The 23,411-nt window shown below is 38.2% G+C and overlaps 1 protein-coding gene across 13 annotated transcripts in view; it reads left to right on the top strand.

Annotated features, from left to right (window-relative positions):
• LOC115221317 (neural cell adhesion molecule 2) overlaps positions 1 to 23,411 on the top strand; it is a 173,308-nt gene that overhangs the window by 32,473 nt on the left and 117,424 nt on the right. For all 13 annotated transcript variants that reach the window (XM_036511040.1, XM_036511041.1, XM_036511042.1 and 10 more), the window contains exon 2: positions 21,931 to 22,081. In XM_036511040.1, the coding sequence (XP_036366933.1) occupies positions 21,931 to 22,081 (151 nt within the window). The remainder of the gene's footprint in view (positions 1 to 21,930; positions 22,082 to 23,411) is intronic.

Genomic DNA, 23,411 nt, shown 5'->3' with positions numbered 1-23,411 from the left:
TATTTTATAATTCAAGGAATATTAGTAATACACATCAATGATGATACAAAAATACTTATGTCTTGTCTATTTGTTTTACATAAGACACTTAAATATTTCCTTTGAATACCGAGGAAGCTTCTATCATCGCCTGACTTGCTAGAAATAGCAGCCAGATTCCCTCAAGTCACATGCTATTGTCTTAAGTGGAAGGATTCATTAAGCAATAAAGCTATATTATAGAGGTACAAGGTAAATCCCAGCTGGAATGCCTTTGATCATAGGCCTGCTCAATCAGAAGTGCCCTGGTTGAACAATCTCTTCTTTGAAGGGAGAGATTTTGCAGAGCAGATTTAAAGAAACTGGTTTGAGTTATGTGATGTGATTGTTTATTTAATTGTGGATAGCACATGTTAATTTGAAGATGAAGGCAATGTCATTTGACAACTGCTTGTCATGTTGCATGTTAGTACTTTGACAGAAACAGGGTGTATACTGCTAGATACAGTGTAACATAGCTTCTCACCTCCTGGTGAAGTTTGGTATTGGATATAAAAGAGGAAACTATGTAAATTCCAAGTTCCCTACTAATATTGAGTTTGAGGTTTTTCCCCCCTTCCTACAGTGCTGTGTAAAATATTTCCCTGTATTTCATAAGCTTTCTTCCCCAATATTTTGCTACCTATTGCTTGTTATCATTGTTTAAAAGACAAAACAGACACCGAGTTGGATTTGATAGGATTTTGCGCTGATATATCTTAAGTTATTTATTTCTTCCTAACTATACTGTCGTGATGGGGCTGCTGCTAATCTAACATTGAACATCTCAATCTAGTTAAGTTTTTGTATCAGCCCTCTCGTGCTCTCTCTCTCTCTCTCTCTCCTCTCTCTCTCTCTTTCTCTCTCTCTCTCTCTCTCTCTCTCTCTCTTTCTCTCTCTCTCTCTCTCTCTCTCAACATTGTTTGCAACTAGTCACTGAAATATTTACATGCTTTACTCATGAGGAAGCACAATCAGTAGTGCATAACTAAATACATTTTGGTATTTATTTTCACCCCTTTATGTTCTAAGTTCAAATCCTTTCCAGGTTCACTTCACTTTACTTCCTTCTAAGGTCGATGTAGCCATACAGCCTCTCAGTCTGGTTGCTGAAAGAAATAAAATGATTCCTATTTGGTTCACATTAGTTGAAAACAAAACTGGAGAAGTCTGTAAGACACAAAGCCATTTTTTTTATTCACAGAAAAGCAATGTGAGGGGAACATTTTGATATATTTTGACAAGGATTTATAATAAATTAATTAGCGTTCCAGCAAAAATGAATTTTAGCAGTTTTAGGAATAGTGTAATTTAAAGTCTTTTTTTTTATAAAGCTAGATTTATAACTAAAATGTCTCCTTATATTTTAGGTTGGGTTTCATGTTAAAGACCTGGAACTGCCTGCAGTATTAATTTCAGTTAGCCTTATGCGATAAGGAACAGGACTTAAAAAAGGAATGGGGATTCCCCCCCCTCTCTCTTTCACTTCAGTTATATGATCCCTAAATATAGCAGTTTTATTGGGTTACTTAATGAAATGGTACTCGTTTTGATAATATTTACATTTGATTTAAAACAATACAAAATGTTGAATGTAGGCAGGAAAAGAATTATTTTATAGAGTGAAAGTCAAAGAATTTTTTCTATGTTGTAGCTAAGCAATTAAATTGCAAATGTATAATTAAAAATTGGGAACTAACGAATTTGACCATGTTTAATCAAGATTGTTGCTGTATTTTGGCTTATTTTATGATTTAGATTTAGAAACTAATTTAAAATCCACCATATCTGCTGATATACTAGAGATATAAGAATGTTTGTGTGTACCTTCACACACACCCACTAGATATTGTTATGGATATGGTAGAATAGTGTAACTTGTCAGGTTTGAGTCTAAACTTGGTTTCAGTTTTTTTAGTGAAAAATGTATTAAATTTACAGTTATTGTTTAACCCAAGGTCAGCCCTGATTAAACGGATCTATGATCAAGTGTTACAGCATGACCATCTGGTCCTTTTAGCAGCATGTGTGTGTGTGTGTGTGTGTGTGTAGAAGAGAGAGAGAGAATAAGAATGGAGGAGAAAGTGAGAGAATTTACTGTATGTGTATATCTATTTTATATAAATAGATGGATGATTTTGTTATTCTGCCCCAAGTCTGCTGATTGAAAGAAATTACATAAGTTTATTACAAACTTTAATCTCACCCCCATTGTCTAATATATCCTGTTCTCTTTGGTCATCTGTGACCTCTTTAAGGTCAGTTTTATCTTGGATCTGCTAGAATTTGCTTGTCATTCCATACAGGTGTGGGTGTATTTCTTTGTGGGGAGAACTGTGTGTGTGTGTGTGTGTGTGTGTGTGTGTGTGTGTGTGTGTGTGTGTGTGTGTGTGTGTGTGTGTGTGTGTGTGTGTGTGTGTGTGTGTGGTGTGTGTGTGTGTGTGTGTGTGTGTGTGTGTGAGAGAGAGAGAGAGAGAGAGAGAGAGAGAGAGAAAGAGATGTGAAGCAGATACCAGCAGATCGGAGACTGAACCCTAAAATTGAATAAATTGCTAATAATTTTGAATTTATTTTAAACATAAATAAGCTATTTCCTGGTTCTTCTTTGTTATTTTCTAAATGCTCCAATTATAATGGTGTTCCTGGCATCTTTAATTGGTCTCAGTCATTAGGGAGCTGTTGCTTTCAAAGTGTCATCATCAATTAACATCCACTTTTCGTTGCTTGCATGGATCAAAATTCATTGAGGCAGATTTTCTACACGGCTGGATACCCTTCCTGTTGCCAATCTTTGCCTGTTTCCAAGCAAGGAAATCTTTCCCATGACCAGATGTTTGCATGGAAACAAACAGAACACTTTTGAATACATTCTGAAATTAAGATGAGATTGTCATGGTTGAAATGCTTTGATCAGTCGGATGTTGGATTGCACTGCATGAAGTTTCACTCATTATTACAGAATACCCTTTAATTAAATCATCTCAACTTAGTCCATCAGTAATAATCTTTTATCTGAATTATATCAAATAATTTGTGAATACTAATTTTCTTGTCCCTCCTGGGAGCTTTTTTCCATTATTTGCAATAATTTACTTTCTGCTTGGTTCCTATCCTCCTTTGACTGACCCTTTTACATTCAGATTACTCTGTCAAATGTAATGCATATCTAATCACATTGTTTAGAATTAATCAAGCATCATCTTGTATCTTTGAGATTTTGATGATGTGATTGTTAATTTTTCAGAGTGACGTTGTAGGGTAGATGTGAGAGGCTAAATCTGGTCACTAAATGCTGAAGAGTTTAGCATGCTTTTGATTAAAGGCAGTCCAGCCATGACAACCTTCTATTTTTTGAATCTATTTTAGCTCATTAGCATTTAAATTTATCATCATTTAATGTCCATTGTCCATGCTGGTATGGGTTGGATGGTTTGACCAGGGCTGGCAAGCTGGAAGGCTGCACCAGACTCCAGTCTGTTTTGTCATGGTTTCTATGGCTGGATGCCCTTCCTGATACCAACCACTGCAAGAGTGTAATGGGTGTTTTTATGTGCCACTGGCACGACACTGGTATCTGCCACAACTGCAATTTTACTTGGCTTGATGGGTCTTCTTCTCAAATGCAACATAATGCCAAAGGTTTTGGTCATTGCCTCTGTGAGGCTCAATGCTTTTTACGTTTATCCTGCATGTAGGACACCAGCATCAGCCACAACTGTGATTTCACTTGGCTTCATGGGTCTTCTCAAGCACAGCATATCGCCAAAGGTCTGTCACTAGTCATTGCTTCTGTAAGGCCTGAAGTTTGGGGATCATGCTTCACCACCTGATCCCACGTCTTCCTGGGTCTACCTCTACCACAGGTTCCCTCCACTGTTAAAGATTGGCACTTCTTTACACAGCGTCCTCATCCATACGCATCACATGACCATACCAGCACAGTCATCTCTCTTGCACACCACAACTGATGCTTCCTATGCCTAACTTTTGTCTCAAGATGATTACACTCTGTCATACATGCACACTGACATTGCACATCCAGTGAAACCTACTGGCTTCATTTCTTCCAAGCCTGCGCATGTCCATGACTGTCACAGCCCATGTTTCACTGCCATGTAGCCATAGCTGTTCGCATACAGGCATCATACGATCTGCCTTTCACTCTGAAAGAAAGGCCTTTTATTGCCAGCAGAGGTAGGAATTCTATAAACTTTGCCCAGCTGAATCTTATTCCAACAGCTATGCTCTCAGAGCATCCACCTTTGCTACCAACTTGATCACCTAGGTAACAGAAGCTATCTACTCTCCTCCTGGCAGTTGGAGTCTATTTTCTGTGCAGTTTTGGTGTTTATTGTACCTGTGCATCTACCACACAAAAAAGCTATATCTGGATCAAATTTCCTACCTTGTTTTACGTTCAAACTGGTCAGATTCAGCTTCTCCCACAGCCTACAATGTTATTCTGAAAATAATCGCATCATCGAAATTTCAAAGCTAAGATATAATACATGGTTAATTCAAAACATTGTATATGAATAATAAATAAGCATTTAGATTTGACTGTAATCTGAATGCAAAAGAGTTTAAAATCTGGTTCATAAAATGGAGGTTTGGTCTCTTATCTAGGTCTGATCTTTGTAGCAGTTTGTGGCAACATAAAGGTCCTATTGTTTTTTCAGTATGTGTGTGTGTATGTATATATATAAATGGTGGGGTATAGTGATTATTCATGAAAAAAAAATTACTATTAAGATGAAAAAAAGGATTATTTGAAAACTGCTGACACTTTAATCAGATATACAGACATTATCACTCTTTTGTGTTGGCCTTTAAATGCATACTTGAAGTATCTGGTTTTGGTTGGTGCCCCACCCCCACCCCATAATTTAAAAAATATTTCTCTTTATATATCGAAATCATCTAAGGTATATTTCTAAGGAATGCATAGTTTTAGGCTGACTTTCCTAGTCTTGTAAGAAAACATTCTTTTTATTACGGATCTGAGTTCAAAGGTTCTTTCCACATTACACATGCCAAAAACCCACTGTTAACCCTACATTATATAGCAGAGACATCCATAGATCCTTGAAGTTGCTGATTGTGTCTGTAATAGGAACTTGATAAGCTGTGACTATTATATAGGCTTAGCTGCCTGTGACTGTAATAGGGGCTTAGCTGTGTGTAACAGCAATAGGCATTTGATTAACTGACTGTGACATCAATAGGCAGTTGATCGTCTTAATGTGAACAGTATAAGATCTTAACCTCTCTTTCACTGATGTCCTTCATTAATTACAACAGTCATTACAATATCTCGTCCCATACATTGTTTCTTTTATCTCTTCTGGGAAAAACTAATCTCACTAACTGTATTTTCCGATCTTTGTTGTTGTTTAGCCCCAGGTCAATGCTGACCAAGTAGACCTATGATCAGACAAAACTCTCTGCCTTTTCTGGGTTACCTATAGATTACATTGTCTAGGGCATCCTTTCCTTTACCAAAGTGACAGGGTGTGATTTGGAGATTTGACTGCTATTTCTGGTAGATTATGGCTCTCATTGTTGACTTTACCAGAGAGCATGTCTGAAAGCTACATGACAGAATTTTATTAGTCTGATTGTTGTCTAAGCTTGTGACTGGTAAATAGTCAGTCACCAGACAGTATTTAGTCACATCTTGACTTTTCGTATTGATAAAACAAAACTATTAGAAATTATTTGTATTAGCAACCTTCTCCCTCCTGCCTTGAAAATTCTGGCCAGGAGCCAATGTTGGAAACTTGTTTTTGCCATTTAAAAAAATTTATGCTTTTATTTATTTATTTAAAAGCATTTTTTTTTGTTAAATATGCTTGTTTTTTGAAAGGTTTCTCTCCTTAGTGTTTTATTGTTGTGATTAAAGAATAATTAATGGCTATTCAAAGCTCATGTCACCACATTCAAGAGGTTACTGTTGATAAATTTACAGATTTAAAACTTGTCGGTATGCTAGCATGAGTTGGGCAGTCCTCATAGACTGAGTCCTTATTTGGAGTTACTGCTCTTCCATGTAGGTCAGGGGACAATCCCCCAGCCATTTAATTTTTGGCATGGCTTGTACAGCAGTTGCCCTTATTACCAGCTGTTTTATATTGCATTTTAGTATGGTACCAGCACTAGAGAATTTGTCATGTCCTTGGTAAGACTACAGAATCTTAATATTTAATCATCTCTGTTCCTTTGCCAAACTTTGTAGTATGCTTGCTGCATTTAATCATTGCACCAGCACTTGTGAGGTTGCCTTGTACTTTGTTAGCCTGACAAGTCCTCACTACTCTGGTGTGTTCATTCATTTAAGGCATAAACTGAGATATGGGTGGAGGAGGTGACAGTATGAAAGTAGAATCGGTTATGGGGGTTGTAATAGAGAGGAAAACAGTTGTCATCCTTAAGTCACATCAACAGTATAGGAGATGAGACAGATGAGTAACAGGGAGAGGAGAGAATATCGAAAAGCAGCTGATGTAGATTTAGCTGGGATTGTTAAGGAGAGACCCAGACAGATACTTCCCAGTTGTCATCATTACAACCTGTTTTAAATGCTTTTAACGTTCATTTCGCTATGATTGCTTTATGCAGTTGGCCCTCTCTGACTCTGCATGTGGCCTATTATCTTAATCATTGCCTCCTGTAAAGCACAGCATCCTGATCTTTTATCCTGTGTCTTTCTGGGTCTCCACCTTCCACATTTTCCTTTGAGAACCCTGTACTTTTTTTCCTACAAATATCATCCTTCGTGCCGGTGGCACGTAAAAGGCACCATCCGATCGTGGCCGTTTGCCAACCTCATCTGGCACCTGTGCTGGTGGCATGTAAAAAGCACCCACTACACTCACGGAGTGGTTGGCATTAGGAAGGGCATCCAGCTGTAGAAACATTGCCAGATCAGACTGGGCCTGGTGCAGCCTTCTGGCTTCCCAGACCCCAGTTGAACCGTCCAAACCATGCTAGCATGGAAAGCGGATGCTAAATGATGATGATGATATACATTATGTTCCTGTACTAGCGGTCTTCTATCTCCTACATTACATTTGTTTCCTTTTATGCTCCATTTCCCCATCTGTTTGTTTGTATATGGAACATGCTTGATTTCTTTTTAGTCTTTGTAACTCTTCTGCATTCAAGTTCCATTTTATGATATGAAGCTGGCTAATCAGATTTTGATCAGGAAAGAATATTTTACAGCATTTTATTTAGACAGGGAAAAACAATGGTTATGATCATTTTTGCTTATTAGCAGTAAGAAGTATAATACTTTCAGTTAGTAAACATAGTAGCATAAGGCACCATTTGTTTTGTGAGTGGTGGGCAGTATTGTATAGTCAAATGGCTGGTACTTATTTGTTGTTATCTCTCCTTTTCTTCTCCTCTCTCTCTCTCTCTCTCTCTCTTAATGGAACTTAGAATGTGAAATGACAGAGAGTTAAAAACTGTAATAAAAATAGTGCTGCTTCATAATTTAAAAGCTGGGTTTATTTCAAGTTTTAGTATCCTTCCTCTTCAGAGGGTAACAAATGCCATTTTCTATTTTTTTTTGCATCAACATCAAATGGCATACATTTGATGTTAAAACACCAAACTGCTTGAAAATAGAATTTATTTTTGATAAATTAGGTTTAGTACCATACTACGGAGAACAAAATTATCACTTCTCTGGCATAAGTTTTGGAACTGAAATTTCCATTACAAGTAAATGATGGGGAAATATCAAATATTTAGGTTGCTAAGTAAATATTTTTGTTATTATACCTTTGTAATGTATGAGACTCACTAAATCCAAAAGTATGAGGGAGCTTCTATGTGATCACTTGCCCTGCTAGAAATAGCAGCCAACTCTCCTTTAAATCATACCTATTTCTTTATTACCCACAAGGGGCTAAACATAGAGGGGACAAACATGGACAGACATAGGTATTAAGTTGATTATATCGACCCCAGTGCGTAACTGGTACTTAATTTATCGACCCTGAAAGGATGAAAGGCTAAGTCGCCCTCGGCGGAATTTGAACTCACTGCTAGGCATTTCGCCCGGTGTGCTAACGTTTCTGCCAGCTCGCTGCCTTTAAATCTCCTTTAAATCGTACCCTAATACCTTTTTGTAAAGGATATAATTAGATAATGTAATGCTACATTATCATCATCATCATTTAATGTCCATGTTTGCATGGGTCAGATGGAATTTGTTGAAGCAGCTTTTCTACATTCGGATGCCCTTCCTGTCACCAACCCTCACCTGTTTCCAAGCAAGTTAATATTTCTCCATTGCCAGACATATTTTTCACATAATATTGGAAACGGATGACGCTGTATGATGGTGGTGCTCATTTACAACTATCACGTGATGTTAAGACACACAGACATAATAAGCTTCTTCCAGTTTCCATCTACCAAATCCACTCACAAGACCTTGGTTGGCTCTGGGCTATAATTGAAGACACTGCCCAAGATGTCATGCAATGGGACTTGAACCCTAGACTACATGGTTGAGAAGCAATTACACAGCCAAACCTGTACTACATTTCTCTAAAAACAAAACCGTATGGTTGTGGCTGGAACCCTTTCATCACAGGTCTGATTGATGAATGTAGATCTTGAGTTAAACAACCACCACCACCAGTACTAAATCCAATACTGTGGTCACATGTACAACCACAAGAACAACATATCTGTAGTAATGGGTTTTTGAAACTACGACGAGGTGGTGAAGCACGACCTTCGGACGTTAGGTCTCACCATGGAAATGACTAGAGACCGAGACCTATGGAAGTATGCTGTGCGTGAGAAGACCCGGCAAGACTAGTGAAGCCATAATCCGTGGCCCCTACCTGGGACGTAGTCAGTCCACCTGTGCATACCTTCCTTCTTGTGACACTTGTGAAGACCTGTTGAGGCAAGTGAGAATCGAATCGAATCGTATCAAATCAAATCGAACCAAATCAAAATAGATGAACATCAATGGAATTTGTATCCTTGTGGTACCAGTGCCGGTGGCACATAAGAAAACCATCCGAACGTGACCGTAGCCAGTACCGCAATGACTGGCCTCCGTGCTGAGGGCACGTAACAAACACCATCCGAGCGTGGCCGTCCGCCAGCCTCGTCTAGCACCTGTGTCGGTGACACATAAGAAAACACCATCCGAGCGTGGCCGTCTGCCAGCCTCGTCTGGCACCTGTGTCGGTGGCACATAAAAAACACCATCCGAGCGTGGCCGTCTGCCAGCCTCGTCTGGCACCTGTGTCGGTGGCACATAAAAAACACCATCCGAGCGTGGCCGTCTGCCAGCCTGTCTGGCACCTGTGTCGGTGGCACATAAAAAACACCATCCGAGCGTGGCCGTCTGCCAGCCTCGTCTGGCACCTGTGTCGGTGGCACATAAAATCACCCACTACACTCTCGGAGTGGTTGGCGTTAGGAAGGGCATCCAGCTGTAGAAACACTGCCACATCTGACTGGCCTGGTGCAGCCTTCGGGCTTCCCAGACCCCAGTTGAACCGTCCAACCCATGCTAGCATGGAAAGCGGACGTTAAACGATGATGATGATGATGATGATGACAAGTGGAGATAAATTGCCTTTTCACAGATAGTTATTAAAACTTTTATAATGAGAAGACTATATCTCTGTGTGTGTATTGAGAGAGAGTATTGGTTACTAAAATCAGCTGTAAAGATCTACCTGTGTAAGTCATTATCATTGTTTGGTTTTGGTTAATGCTACTCCCGACTTATGAATAAATGTTAATGGTGCAACAAACATTCCTTTCATCTTAATGTGGTCTTACTGTGTATGTATCATTGTCATAGTGCTGCTGTGGCCGATCTTTTGAAAAAGTGACCATTTTTATTAAATATGCCTTCAATATTTCGTGCATTGTAATATTGTGTAAAAGACCTTTAAAGTTTCCATTCAGTCTCTTATTTAGTTCATCTACCATATTCTCTTCATTTCAATGCCTTACTCAATCCAATACCATATTCTTTCTCTTTGCTGAACTTCTCTTATTTGCTGCCAGTCTGTCTCTTAATTTACTTATTGATTTTAAGTCAGTGGATTGCAGCCATGCAGGGATCTTCAGTGAATTTTTTATACACGTTTCCTATTTTGCTTGCTACTTATTCTACACATATCTCTCTCTCTCTCTAATCTGATATATACTGCAAGCTATTTCTGTTCAGTGCACTGATTTTACCCCCACTTCTATGCATACAAACTTGTGCATATGCATGTATACATGTTGCATGTGCAGCAGGCTTCTACACAATCCATTTCTAATTTCCACACCTAACAATGCATCATCAACCTGAGGCTGTGATAGATGATACTTGCTCAAGGTGCTTTACACCAGAGTCGAACCCTTCTTATGTATACACAGCTGTGTTTTTAAGTTCACTTTGGAATTGAGATTCTGATTTTCAAGACCACTACTGAGCACCATGAAACAAATTTTGATTAGTCTTTTGAATGAAATTTTGTAGATGGAAACTGCAGAGTAGACTGTGTGTGTGTGTGTGAGGAGAGAGAGAGAGAGAGATTGAGTCTGCAAGTGGCAGAATTAGTTTGTCAGTCAAACAAAAATATCAGTCACATTTGTTCAGCTAGGTTGACTTTCCCTTTCTCTCCTCTCTTTAAAGATTTTGTAAACTAGTAACAGAAAGACAAGGAAGTTTATTATCGAATGAAAGTCCTTAAACGTGGTACTCTGGCAAGACCGCAGCCCAGTGGCTGAAATTGGTAAAAGTATATTGTGCGTGTGTGCCCTATTGAACCAGAAGTGTATCTGCAACTGTTCTCAAGGTTGTCCTTTTCTTTAATTACATCATTGGAGAACTTTTGATTTTTGAGACTATTTCCCTTTCTAATTTGGAGCTGGTGTTAATCACTATTTGCTAATTATGACACTTTCTCTACAGACACTGATTTTAACAAATCAAATTGTTTTGATTTATTAAAATACCATACAGCTTAGTTGTATGGCAGTTGATATATTTGTATTTGTGTTGCTCAAATGCATGTTCAGTTATTCCTCTTTGCTCATTATTATGTATGTGTATGCAAAAGCAGGGAGCTGGCAGAATCGTTAGCGCGCCGGGTGAAGTGCTAAGTGGTATTTCACTTGCTGCTATGTTCTGAGTTCAAATTCCACTGAAATCGACTTTGCTTTTCATCCTTTCAGGGGTCATTGTAATAAGCACCCGTTATGCACTGGGGTCGATATAATTGACTAGTCCCCTTCCCCTGAAATTTTCAAGGTCTTGTGTCTAGAGTAGAAATAATTATTATGTATGTGTATGTACATAGTTTCACTGAAATTTAGTAGAAGCCCCATTCTATATGTGTAATTTTAAAAAATACTTGAGTAATTTCTTTAAATGCGTTAAACACCACTAAGGAGGGATTAAATTTTTGAAAATAGTTCAACTTGACCACTCAAATTAAAATCAATGAAATGACTAACAGACTTGTTATTGACTACCCAGCATGTCTCAGGTCATTCTGTCTTTTCATAACAGCTTTCAGCTAACTAGGCCAATAGGTGCATATCTCCAGCACTATCTTTGATGATTCATAATATGGGAATCACTGAGCCCATCACAGGGTAAATGAACGAGATACAAAAATATATTTTACTGATAAAAGTAGCAACAGTAGTCCTGAGATATATTGCTGTGTGTGTGTACATACACAAATGAATATGAATGTATATGTACATACATGTACACAATTGTGGTTGGGATTAGGAAGAGCATCCAGCTGTATAAACCATTCCAAAACAGACTTTGTAGCTTAGCATAGCCCTCTAAGCTTGTTGGTTTCTGTTAAAACTATCCAACCCATATCAGTAAAGAAAAAGGGGACATTAAAATCATAAATTGAAGCTTAAGGTTTCACTTCTCTGTCACTCCAGGCTTATTGTTTCTCTTGTTAAGCAAATTTTATTTTTTATAGATCATGTAAATAGAGTATAACATTGATAAGCTTAAAACTGAAGAGTGGCCAAAACAACATCTTAAAACTTTTCACTGTGTTTTATACACCTCTGAGTGCTCTAAAATAGGATTTTATGGTCCCTTAGACTGACCATCAATACACAATTCAAACACTTGAATGAGACTGAAGAAAACAATACATAGTTTGCTCAAGTGTAAACTATATTTATTGTACACCAACAGTAATACTTGTCTAACAAGTCAATACAAGAGCATCTGTGTATGATTATTTTGGCTTTTTGAAAAGTCAAATCACCTACAGTCTAGAGCTTATATTAGTTAATGTAGTCCTAGGATGCCTGGAAAAATGAATAGGATGGTCATGGCTGGAATGGTTTTGATCGGAAATCTGCTGGATTATATTGAAAGTTTTCAGTCAAAAGCTGTCTTGTAATGGTTGAGCAGAAGATATCTAAAAGTGTTTTATTTAATTGCTTTGTGTCTTCATAAATGGTTAGATTATTGTGAAAATTAGCTGTATTGCAGAAAAAAAAACTTTGTTTTTAAATGTAAATAGTCATTTGTGTTAAAAAATAATTTTGCATTATGTCTGGTTGTTAATTAATGCATAGCCATGTGGTGAGAAGTTTGCTTGCTAACCAAATTGTTCTGGGTTCAGTACCACCGTGTGGCACTTGAAGCAAGTGTCTTCTATAGCCTTGAGCTGACCAAAGCCTTGAGTAGATTTGGTTGAGAGAAACTGAAAGAAGTCTGTCATGTGTATGTGTGTCCCACCACTGCTTGACAACTGGTGTTGGTGTACATATGTCCCCATAACTTAGCAATTTAACAAAAGAGACCAATAGAATAAGCATCAGGCTTAAAAAAAAAGAACTGGGGTCAATTCATTTGTCTAAAATTCTTCAAAGTGGTACTCCAGCATGGCCACAGTCTAATGACTAAAACAAGTAAAGATGAAAGAATTACATAATTATAAAACATAATCAACAACGATGGAAGATAGAGGTTAGTAATAAATTAGATGTAAATGGTAATGAACGTGGAGTTACAAACGAAAAATTTCAATGTTTTCATCATGAAATTTACAACAACAAACACAGGTGCTTCCTTTTGTTCTTTATGCAAATTAGTTTGTAGGCCACTGGTGCAACTCATTGAGCAAAAGGTTGAAAAGCTAAAGAAACTAAACCGGCTTCATTTGCATCAAATCCCACAGGTGTTTTTTGGACCAACAACACCTAGGAAAGGTTTATAGTTCTGTGGTGAAGAAATGTCCAACCACTCTGCTGCTGACGTAGCATCTTGAGTTATTTGAAAAATTTCATGGGTTGAAGCCAGGTAGATCGCTTGTATGCATTAAAGGAATAGATAAATCTTAAGTAGGTGTTGATGAATAATATAAAGAAACTCTGGGAAAAATTTGCAAACATTTAGCAACATGTGGCCAAATATTAATTTATAAAAAATATTACAGAATAAATGGTGGAAGGGGTTAAAGCCCCCTCCCTTCAATTAGAGGGTTCCTAACTTCCTTTAAAGCATATGTATCACAAGAAGTGATTTGATTCAAGTGTTATTGGATAGATGGAGCTTGTAGACAGATTCAGGTTGTACAGGATGTTAAGCTAACCATTGAGGCTTGCATTCATAACTAAAAGTCTTGTTCGTTTAATGTAGATTGTTGTTTAGCTATGAGTCAGTCCTGCTCTGATATAAGATGTGTTGGTTAATCATCTTATTTTTTTCCTTTTTCTTTCATACATAGTCTGAGTAGGACTACATTATCTAATGTGTTCTCTTTCCAAATGATTTTGAAGACTGCAGAGTAAATGATAATCAGATGGGGCAATGTCTGGCAAATATGGTGAGTGGGGCATCGTTTCCCATTCAAACTGCTCCATCATTTGGAATGTCATCCTCATTGTGTGTGGCCAAGCATTATCCTGATGGAAGAACATCTTTCGCCTTGAAACTACCGCTGACTTCTGGAACCACTGTTGACACTTACTGTCCGATCCTCATATACTGCATTAATATTCCTCACACTTTCTGTTGTGTTGTTTTCTCTATTGAACTCATAAAGCAAAATATGTCGAAAATGCTCCTTTGTCACTTCCATTATAGCTTTGTAAAAATAAGTTAAAATCGAATTGCACTCTTCAAAACTTGCACTAAGAATAAGTACAAGGTAAAATTACTACCTGCTTTTATAGTAAGTTGATGCAGGTAGTTTATCCCATCCCCCTCCGATTTTTAGTTCATGCCATTGTAAAAACAGCATTATCTATGGATGGCCCCATATTTTTCAAGCTCTTCTTTCTCTTTCTCTGTCCCAGCTTTCCACCATCACTTAATTTTCTCAGTTGAGGTTATAATACTCATCTTGGTATAATTATATGTGGTTTACAGTACATATGTAGAAAGCTTTGTTGTTGCTTTAGGTGTTCAGAGTAACTCAGGATTAATTTGAGTTTAAAAAAAAAAACTGCTTTACAAAACATGCTCTTTGTTTCCTTATCATTGGGTACTTTCATTGTTCTAGGTTACTAAATATTTACTTCCATAAGTCCAAATTATTCAGCTCTACCTGACTACAAGGATTGTAACATTAATGATATTATTTTCACACAAATATTAGTTTCCTGTAGGATTCTACTTCAGTTGCCATGATCACATTCTCATTAAAGTGTACAATGATAAAGGAACTATCGTTAATTTTATTGTACAATTCCAGTGTCAGTAGTGGGTTATTACTTGTCCTGTATAGATTGAGGCATCACCCCATTTTTACTAGTGTTATTACAGACCTTATTGCAGTTAATATAATTTACAAGATATTAGATTATTTCTATTTCCCCCAAAATATTAAATCTTTTTATTAGGAATTAATATTTTGTCATTGAAAACTGCAACTCCAGTTTCATGATTTTAAATTTTACCTGCTCACAAATTTAATCTCTTAGTGTTAAAAACGGCCATATCCCGCCCAAATATTCTACTTGTTTTATATTTGAACTAGCCATATCTGGCCTCTCACACCAAACCTGCATTGACATTCTAAAAATAAATAATCACATTATTGAAACCTCAAAGCTATGAGATAATACAAGATTAATTCAAAACAATTTGAGTGAAAAAGTATTACAATTAACAGAGTAATCTGAACATTAAAGGGTTAAAAATATATATGTCTTCCTAGAGATTTTCAATTGTTTCCTCAATCTGCACATGACTTGTTTACAGAGCTGTAAAAATTTATAAAGATTTCTAACAGGCGCAGGAGTGGCTGTGTGGTAAGTAGCCTGTCTACCAACCACATGGTTCCGAGTTCAGTCCCACTGCGTGGCACCTTGGGCAAGTGTCTTCTACTATAGCATCGGGCCGACCAAAGCCTTGTGAGTGGATTTGGTAGACGGAAACTGAAAGAAGCCCGTCGCATATATGTGTATATATATATATATATCATCATCATCGTTTAGTGTCCGTTTTCCATATATATATATATGTGTTTGTGTGTCTGTGTTTGTCCCCATAGCATTGCTTGACAACCGATGCTGGTGTGTTTATGTCCCCGTCACTTAGCGGTTCGGCAAAAGAGACCGATAGAATAAGTACTGGACTTACAAAAGAATAAGTTCCGGGGTCGAGTTGCTTGATTAAAGGCGGTGCTTCAGCATGGCCGCAGTCAAATGACTGAAACAAGTAAAAGAGTAAAGAGTAAGAACTATTTCATATCAGTTTGACTTATGTACTGTGATAAAAAGTTGATATTGTGCTGAATAATCTAACAAGTTTCTTATCTCCACTGGCATAGCTGATTATTTCATATTAAACCTCTTTGTGGTTATTTCTGCCCTGCAGATTGAATTTAATTTGAAAGTAATCTGGAGAGACTTTAGTAAATTAACATGACTTTCTTACATAAAATTATGTTTGAATTTAGTTTAAATGTGAACAAGATCATAGGCGCAGGAGTGGCTGTGTGGTAAGTAGCTTGCTAACCAACCACATGGTTCCAGGTTCAGTCCTACTGCGTGGCATCTTGGGCAAGTGTCTTCTGCTATAGCCCTGGGCCGACCAATGCCTTGTGAGTGGATTTGGTAGACAGAAACTGAAAGAAGCCCGTCGTATATATGTATATGTATATATATGTGTGTGTGTATATGTTTGTGTGTCTGTGTTTGTCCCCCTAGCATTGCTTGACAACCGATGCTGGTGTGTTTACGTGCCCGTCACTTAGCGGTTCGGCAAAAGAGACCAATAGAATAAGTACTGGGCTTACAAAGAATAAGTCCCGGGGTCGATTTCCTCGACTAGAGGCGGTGCTCCAGCATGGCCGCAGTCAAATGACTGAAACAAGTAAGAGTAAAGAGTAAATATACTTCGAATCAAAAATGGTGATGACATCATGTAGATTTGGGGACTAAAATGTTGAAGTTAATCAAATACCTTTATCGCATTTCACTCTGTTCTGCTGCATTTTATATTTTTATTTACACGCCATTGAACATAAAACAATGTTGTTGCTGATAGATAATAAATGTATCGGTATAAGAGTTAAGAAATCTAGTTCTCCACGCTAGTGTGGTGGTTGGAAGGCCCTGTTCTAATGAAGTATCTTGCACTTCTTACTGCCTTTAATGTTGTGTATGTGTTTTCCCTTTTTTCGTGTATGCTTTGTCATTGGATACCTTCTGGGCCACCAACCATTTTGCAGCTTCAACTAGATGCATTTGATTCTGTCGCTATCAATTTCTTCATAACTCTGCATATTAAAATATACAATTTCTTCATAATCCTGCATATAATACTTGCATAGTTGACTACTGACTGTTTAGGATTTAGGATCCCTCCACCTCTTATACAAGAAATAAAAGTATTACTTTCCCAGCACAACATCTGCTTCATTCTATGTTTAAGAATATATGTTGTCTAATAATGGTAATCTGTTGGCTGGCATTGTTCCTCTTTTATGTCAGGAAGGAGGTTAACAGCAAAGTTGAAAAACAAAACTAGAGGATGTTAATACAAAGAGTAAAAAGGAAAAAGATTCCTGGTTTCCATTTTTCCTGTAGAGATTTCCATAGAATCTTGCCACAAATAATTATAGAAGACTGGTAAATGTTTCATCAATATCAGATAGGAAGATGGAACCAGCAGAAAATTTAAGAGCTTTGAGAGTCCACACAGGGCAAGAGCAAATGTCTTGATCAACTTGACATGGGTCAAGCCAGAGGCACCAAAGTGAAATGGGGGTATAATATGAAACCACTCTCCTTTCTGTGACCTTAGAACAGTCCAAGTTCAGACACCTGCTTGATTTGCTCATATTCTGTTTGAATTGTTTGAGTAAATAACATATACGCACATAAAAAAAAAGCTTAAAATAACCTTTAAAAACCTGGAAAGATTTTATATAAATTTGCTTTTCAAACTGTTTTCAATTGCACTCCTCATCATTTAATGTCTGCCTTCCATGCTGGCATGGGTTAGATGGTTTGACAGGAGCTGGCCAGGCTGGAGCCTGTACCAGACTTATGTGTCTGTTTTGGCAGGGTTTTTATGGCTGGAACCCTTCCTAACAGCAGTCATCCAGCAGTGGACAGAGTACTTTTTATGTGGCACTGGCAAGGTCAGTTTTGGTATGGTTTTTACAGCTGGATGCCCTTCCAAACACCAACCACTGTACAGTGTGTACTGGATGCTTTTTACATGTCATCGGTACTGGCAGGGTCACTAAGTGACTTACAAAGCAAAGATCCTTTGAAAGGGGAGGGGGCATTGGAGAAGGTGATCTTGTGTCAGATGATGAAAGGTTAAGTGAGACAGAGACAGAAACAAGTTTTGCTCTAAAGGAGGTAAATGGTTACCCAGCCAGAGAGTGTGATTAAGGTTGAGGACTGAAATGTGTGCTGCTGTGAAGAAGGTACCTGGTTACCCAGCCTGATGCAAGAGGCGGAAAGAGAGTGAGTGGGAGACAGCAAAAGTGCAAGAGGGAGCTGGGAAGAGACGATGGTGAAGTGCTGGGCATACTTAGAAGGAACAGAGATCAGAATATAAATGGCATGGTTAAGTAGAAGAAAAGATTGGTGGTGGCAAGTGCCAGGGCATATCCTTGAGGTATGGAGGTCATATGTGACAGGGCATTGTCAAAGAACTGTTAGAGAGTGGGGAAGAGGAATGCAGTAAGTGCTGAAAACCTGAGTATATAGAGGTGGGGGGGGGCTACGGGGGGGAGTAGCAATGATACAGTGGACAGGGCTGGGGAGTGAGAGACGTACATAATGCATGAAATAAAGGAAATGTGAGGAAGAGGTGTATTTTGGTTTGTTGTGGTAGGGTGTGTGAAAAGTTTTCTTGTTACATGTCGGTGGAACACAATGCTTCTCGAATTCAGTTTTTTTTGACGTGGGTGGGTCTTCTCAAGAACTTTATATTGCCAGATATCCTGGTCCATTGCGGCGAGCTGGCAGAAACGTTAGCACGCTGGGCGAAATGTGTAGCCGTATTTCGTCTGCCGTTACGTTCTGAGTTCAAATTCCGCCGAAGTCGACTTTGCCTTTCATCCTTTCGGGGTCGATAAATTAAGTACCAGTTATACACTGGGATCGATATAATCGACTTAATCCGTTCGTCTGTCCTTCTTTGTCCCCTCTATGTTTAGCCCCTTGTGGGCAATAAAGAAATATATCTTGGTCCATTGCAATTTCCTCTGTGAGTCCCAACGTCCTGAGATCAGTCCTTAACACTTCATCCTGTGTCTTCCTGGATCTCCTTCTTCCATAGGTACCATTCACTCTCACATCATTCATAGGCATCGCATGTCTAAACCAACATAGCCTTCTTTCTTGCATGCTGCGTTGGATTCCTCTTATGCCCAACTTTTCTCAATACATTTGCACTTTGCACGCTGATGTTGCACATACAACGGAGCATACCACCTTCATTTCTATCCAGTCCATGCATGTCTTCTGCATTCAGAGCCCATGTCTCACTACCATTGAATATAGCCGTTTGCTCAAAAGCATCACACAGTCTACCTTTCATTCTTGAGAGTCCTTTTGTTAGGAGATAATAGCTCTTTGAACATTCTCCATTGTATTCTTGTTCTAGAAGCAATGCTTTCAGAACATCTGCCATCATTGCTAATTTGGTCACCTAGGTAACAGAAGCTATCTACAACCTGAAGAGAGCCTCCTGGGAATTTGAGAGAATTGATGTCCTCTGTACTCTTAGTGCTTATTGTCCCTGCACATCTGTCACATATGAAGACGACTTTATCTGTTAATCTGTGATTTCATTGCACCTCTTCTGTGTCCATAGCTTACACTGGGTGCAGTGAATGGAATTTCTTCCAACTCCTTTCCTACGTAATGAGCTGGGCAATTTACCTGATGGAAAGAGTCTTCTTTCTTGCTAACAACAACTTCGGTCTTTACTAGGTTAACTTTAAGGCCCTTTGATTCCAGGTTTTGCTTCTATACCTGGAAGTTCTCCCCCAATTCTGCTACAGATTCTGCAATAAGCACAAGGCTGTCGGCATAAAGTAGTTCCCAAAGGCATCCAGTTTTGAATTCCTCTGTTATGGTCTGGAGGGCTATAAGGAATAAGAGTGGGCTGAAAACTGAACCTTGGTGAACCCCTACTTGTACACTAAATTCATCACTGTATTCATGACCAACTCTCACCTTACTGACAGCACCGCTGTACATGGCTTGTACAGCTCTAACAAACCACTCTTCTACTCGCCAGATAACAGAGTGGGGGACTCCGTCAAAAGGTCTCACCATGTTGATGAAAGCTAAGTACGATGGCTTACTTTTGACCAAATATTTTTCCTGCAGTTCTCTCACTAGGAAGATGGCATGTGTGGTATTCTGAACAGGTACAGAACCCATCTGTATCTCATCTAGTTAAATTCTATTCCTAATCAATTGAGTAACTTTTATAACCTGGTCTAGCAGTTTAGATGTTTCTATCTAAGGCATCACCTTTACCCTTGTAGCAGCCAATTATAATACTATTATGCTAGTCATTGGGGATGGTGCTTTCCTGAATAATCTGATTAACTATATGGGTGACTAGGCTGTATCCTACATCACCAGAAATGTTATTAATTTTGGCAATGATTCCTGACGGCCCAGGGAATCTCAGTCTTTATATCCTTAATTGCCTTATCTATTATGCTGCTATCAACTCTGGCTGGTCCCTCAGTTGGTTTCCTATTTGGTAAACTCTACCACATTTATCTTCCACATTTATTAACCTTTCATAGTGGCACTTCCGCACTCTTTCATCTCTGAGCCACCAAGTGCAAGCATACCATTATCCATTTGCATTCATTTTTCACCCACCACATCCCTATACTCTGGTTCACTGCTTTGCAGTCCTGAACAACTCGCACTGTATTGAGCATTTGCAAATCTCTTACCTTCTGCTATTCTTTTGTAAACCTGACACTTAGCTGTCCTTCTTGCTACCTGATATAACTCTACTTCCACAGTTTTCCAGTCTTTTCAGGCCTGTCCCTTTGTTTTTATAGCACTGTCTGTCTCCTTGTTCCACCACCATATCACCCTTAGCCTAGCTGGGACACAGAACCAACCACAGATTTCGTCTGTAGCCCTCAGTAGATTGTCCTGCAGGAACTTCCAATCATCCTCTAAGCTATATGTCCCCAACTCTTCCTCTCTTTTCTCAGAAGCTTCCATGAGGAAATCTCTAAATATCTGTCTCTTTGCTGGGCCTCTGAGCTTCCATAGTTTGTCTTCTTTTCCAGATTGGTTTATTTCTTTGAGTCTTTCTAATTCTGAAGTCACTAACTAGTAACCTATGTTGGGTTGTACACTCTTCACCTGGAAAAGACTTTATATTTGCAAGCATCTGTCTATCCCGTTGCCTGGGGAGGAGGTAGTCAATCTGGCTTATGTGCCCACCAGACAGATAAGTGATTAGGTGGCTGGCTGGTTTTCTGAAGTTAGTGTTGCAGATCATGAGATCATTTGCATCACAGAACTCCAGCAGCCTTGTTCTCTCCCCATTCCCAGGGCCATGGGGATGCTGTCCAATATGTCCATTGAAGTCACCTGCCACAATAACGAAGTCTCTATCAGTTTACTAATTCAGTGTATAGTAGTAAACTTACTACCAAATCCCAGTCCATTGTAACAGCCTCTTCTCCACCAGCTGAGCGCACATCAATCACTTTCCCAATCCTTCCTCCCCTGAATGTCTATCCTTTTGAATTTCCTTCCTTCTATATTTGCGTTTATTGACCAATGTTGATCTTCAATTACATCAGTTTTAACACTACGCAGGCTGTACGGAGGTCATAAGTACAACTGACTCCTCACTGAATGATCGAAATTGTAAAACTTTCTTTTTACATACTCTTTTACTTGTTTCAGTCATTTGACTGCGGCCATGCTGGAGCACCGCCTTTAATCGAGCAATTCGACCCCGGGACTTATTCTTTTGTAAGCCCAGTACTTATACTATTAGTCTCTTTTGCCGAACCGCTAAATAACGGGGACATAAACACACCAGCATCGGTTGTCAGGCGATGTTGTGGGGGACACACACACACATGCACATATATATATATATATTATATATATATATATATATACACACACACACACACACACACACGACAGGCTTCTTTTCAGTTTCCGTCTACCAAATCCACTCACAAGGCTTTGGTCGGCCCGAGGCTATAGTAGAAGACACTTGCCCAAGGTGCCACGCAGTGAGACTGAACGCGGAGCCATGTGGTTGGTAAACAAGCTACTTACCGCACAGCCACTCCTGCGCCTATGTTCAAAGTTTTTAAATTTAATTTTTATCTTAGTTTATTTTGTATCCTACTTTATTTTTAAAGCTTGAATGTTTAATTAATATGTTGATTTCTTTTTGTTTTTCAGTTCTGCAAAACCTTTCTCTGAACGTTGAGGAGGATATTAAAATGGCAAATGATAATTTTCTTGTAAAGTGTACATTGTCTAATACAACTGAGCGCAATGTCCAACTGAAATGGTATAATCCTAATAATGACTTAATTGTTGAATCAAAATTGTAAGTTGTGTAATTTAAAATTTTTTTATAGTAGTTTTTTTCCAATTATTTTTTTTAATATCTCTCCTGTAATTTTTTTTCTTTTTGTTAAATGTGTGCTTAATTAGCTGTGTAGATATGAGAAACTGTCACATCTTGTTATTTAAATCTTAGCCTGTTGACTCTTTTTAAAATCACTGTGCTTTTAAATAAAACACCCTGAAATTTCAGTGTGTGATATAACCTAAAAGCTGCTTGATTATAATATATGACTATGGTAAGAAAAATAAGTAATAAAAAAAAAAGGCCAATTTGTATTCTCTATTGTAAGATGACTGTAGCATTTTAATCTTAAATATTTCTGCCAAATTATCGTTAATTATTGATGACAGGTTAATCTGTATGCTTCAGTTCTTTTTTGTTATACAAGAGACCTTTCTGCTTCGTTCCTCCACACCAATTATCAGTTTGATAGCTACCTATGAATCCTTGTAAGAATTACAAAGCTTCAACCTCTCTCTTTCTCATCACCGTAGTTTTCCCAAGCAACCGAGGAATTAAAGGTGTTAGTAAAATCACCAACATTTTGTTTTTAAAGCCAGTGTTTAGCACATAACTCTAAGTATCTTAAATGATACTTGAACTGTCTTAATACAAATCAACCCAAACTATTCTGGTTCTATGATAAACTAAAATCTTCCATCAATATTCCATGTTAATTTAATGTTCCAACTGCCAGTTTAATGACACCAAACTTATTTTATTAAATACATCATTTTCAAAATTAATTGAAATCAAGTTATAGTTCAAGAGAAAGATGGCAACAAAAGGATTAAAACTGGAGGATTGGTATCAAAAGAATGAAATTCAGTATTGGTTAAATTCTTAGTATCTGCCAATATTTTTGAAGAAATTTTTTTTTTTTAATATTTTAGGCAGGGAAGTGGAGGTAGTGCACATGACCATTTTCAGAGACTCTGAGACGAAGAGGGAAAAGGTTTTCCCCAGATGAGGAACCTAGTCTGACTATTTGAATAAAAGCAGAGGTGTTGGTGTTAAAACCAGTGATAGAATGGTTCCTTTGACGGGTTCCAAATATGTTCTGTTAACTTGATTTGACTATCTCCATGATGATCTCTTGACAGAAGCACATTTTTAATATTGCTAGTACCTCATCCCAAAGACTGGTCCTTCTCCTCAGGACTACAAAACATTTCTGTGCCCTCCCCCTAACAGTTGTTGACACTCTACTAAGCTCAGGTGAAACCCATGGAGTATTGCTCTCATTTAGGATTGCATTTTTGACATCCAGAAAATGGTCACCCTATTCATTAGTATGTTTCATTCATAT

The sequence above is a fragment of the Octopus sinensis genome, linkage group LG18, assembly GCF_006345805.1.
Source record: "Octopus sinensis linkage group LG18, ASM634580v1, whole genome shotgun sequence".
Classification (NCBI taxonomy): Eukaryota; Metazoa; Mollusca; class Cephalopoda; order Octopoda; family Octopodidae; genus Octopus; species Octopus sinensis.
Note: the sequence above shows the minus strand (reverse complement) of the source record. Positions and strands in the feature narration are given on the sequence as shown.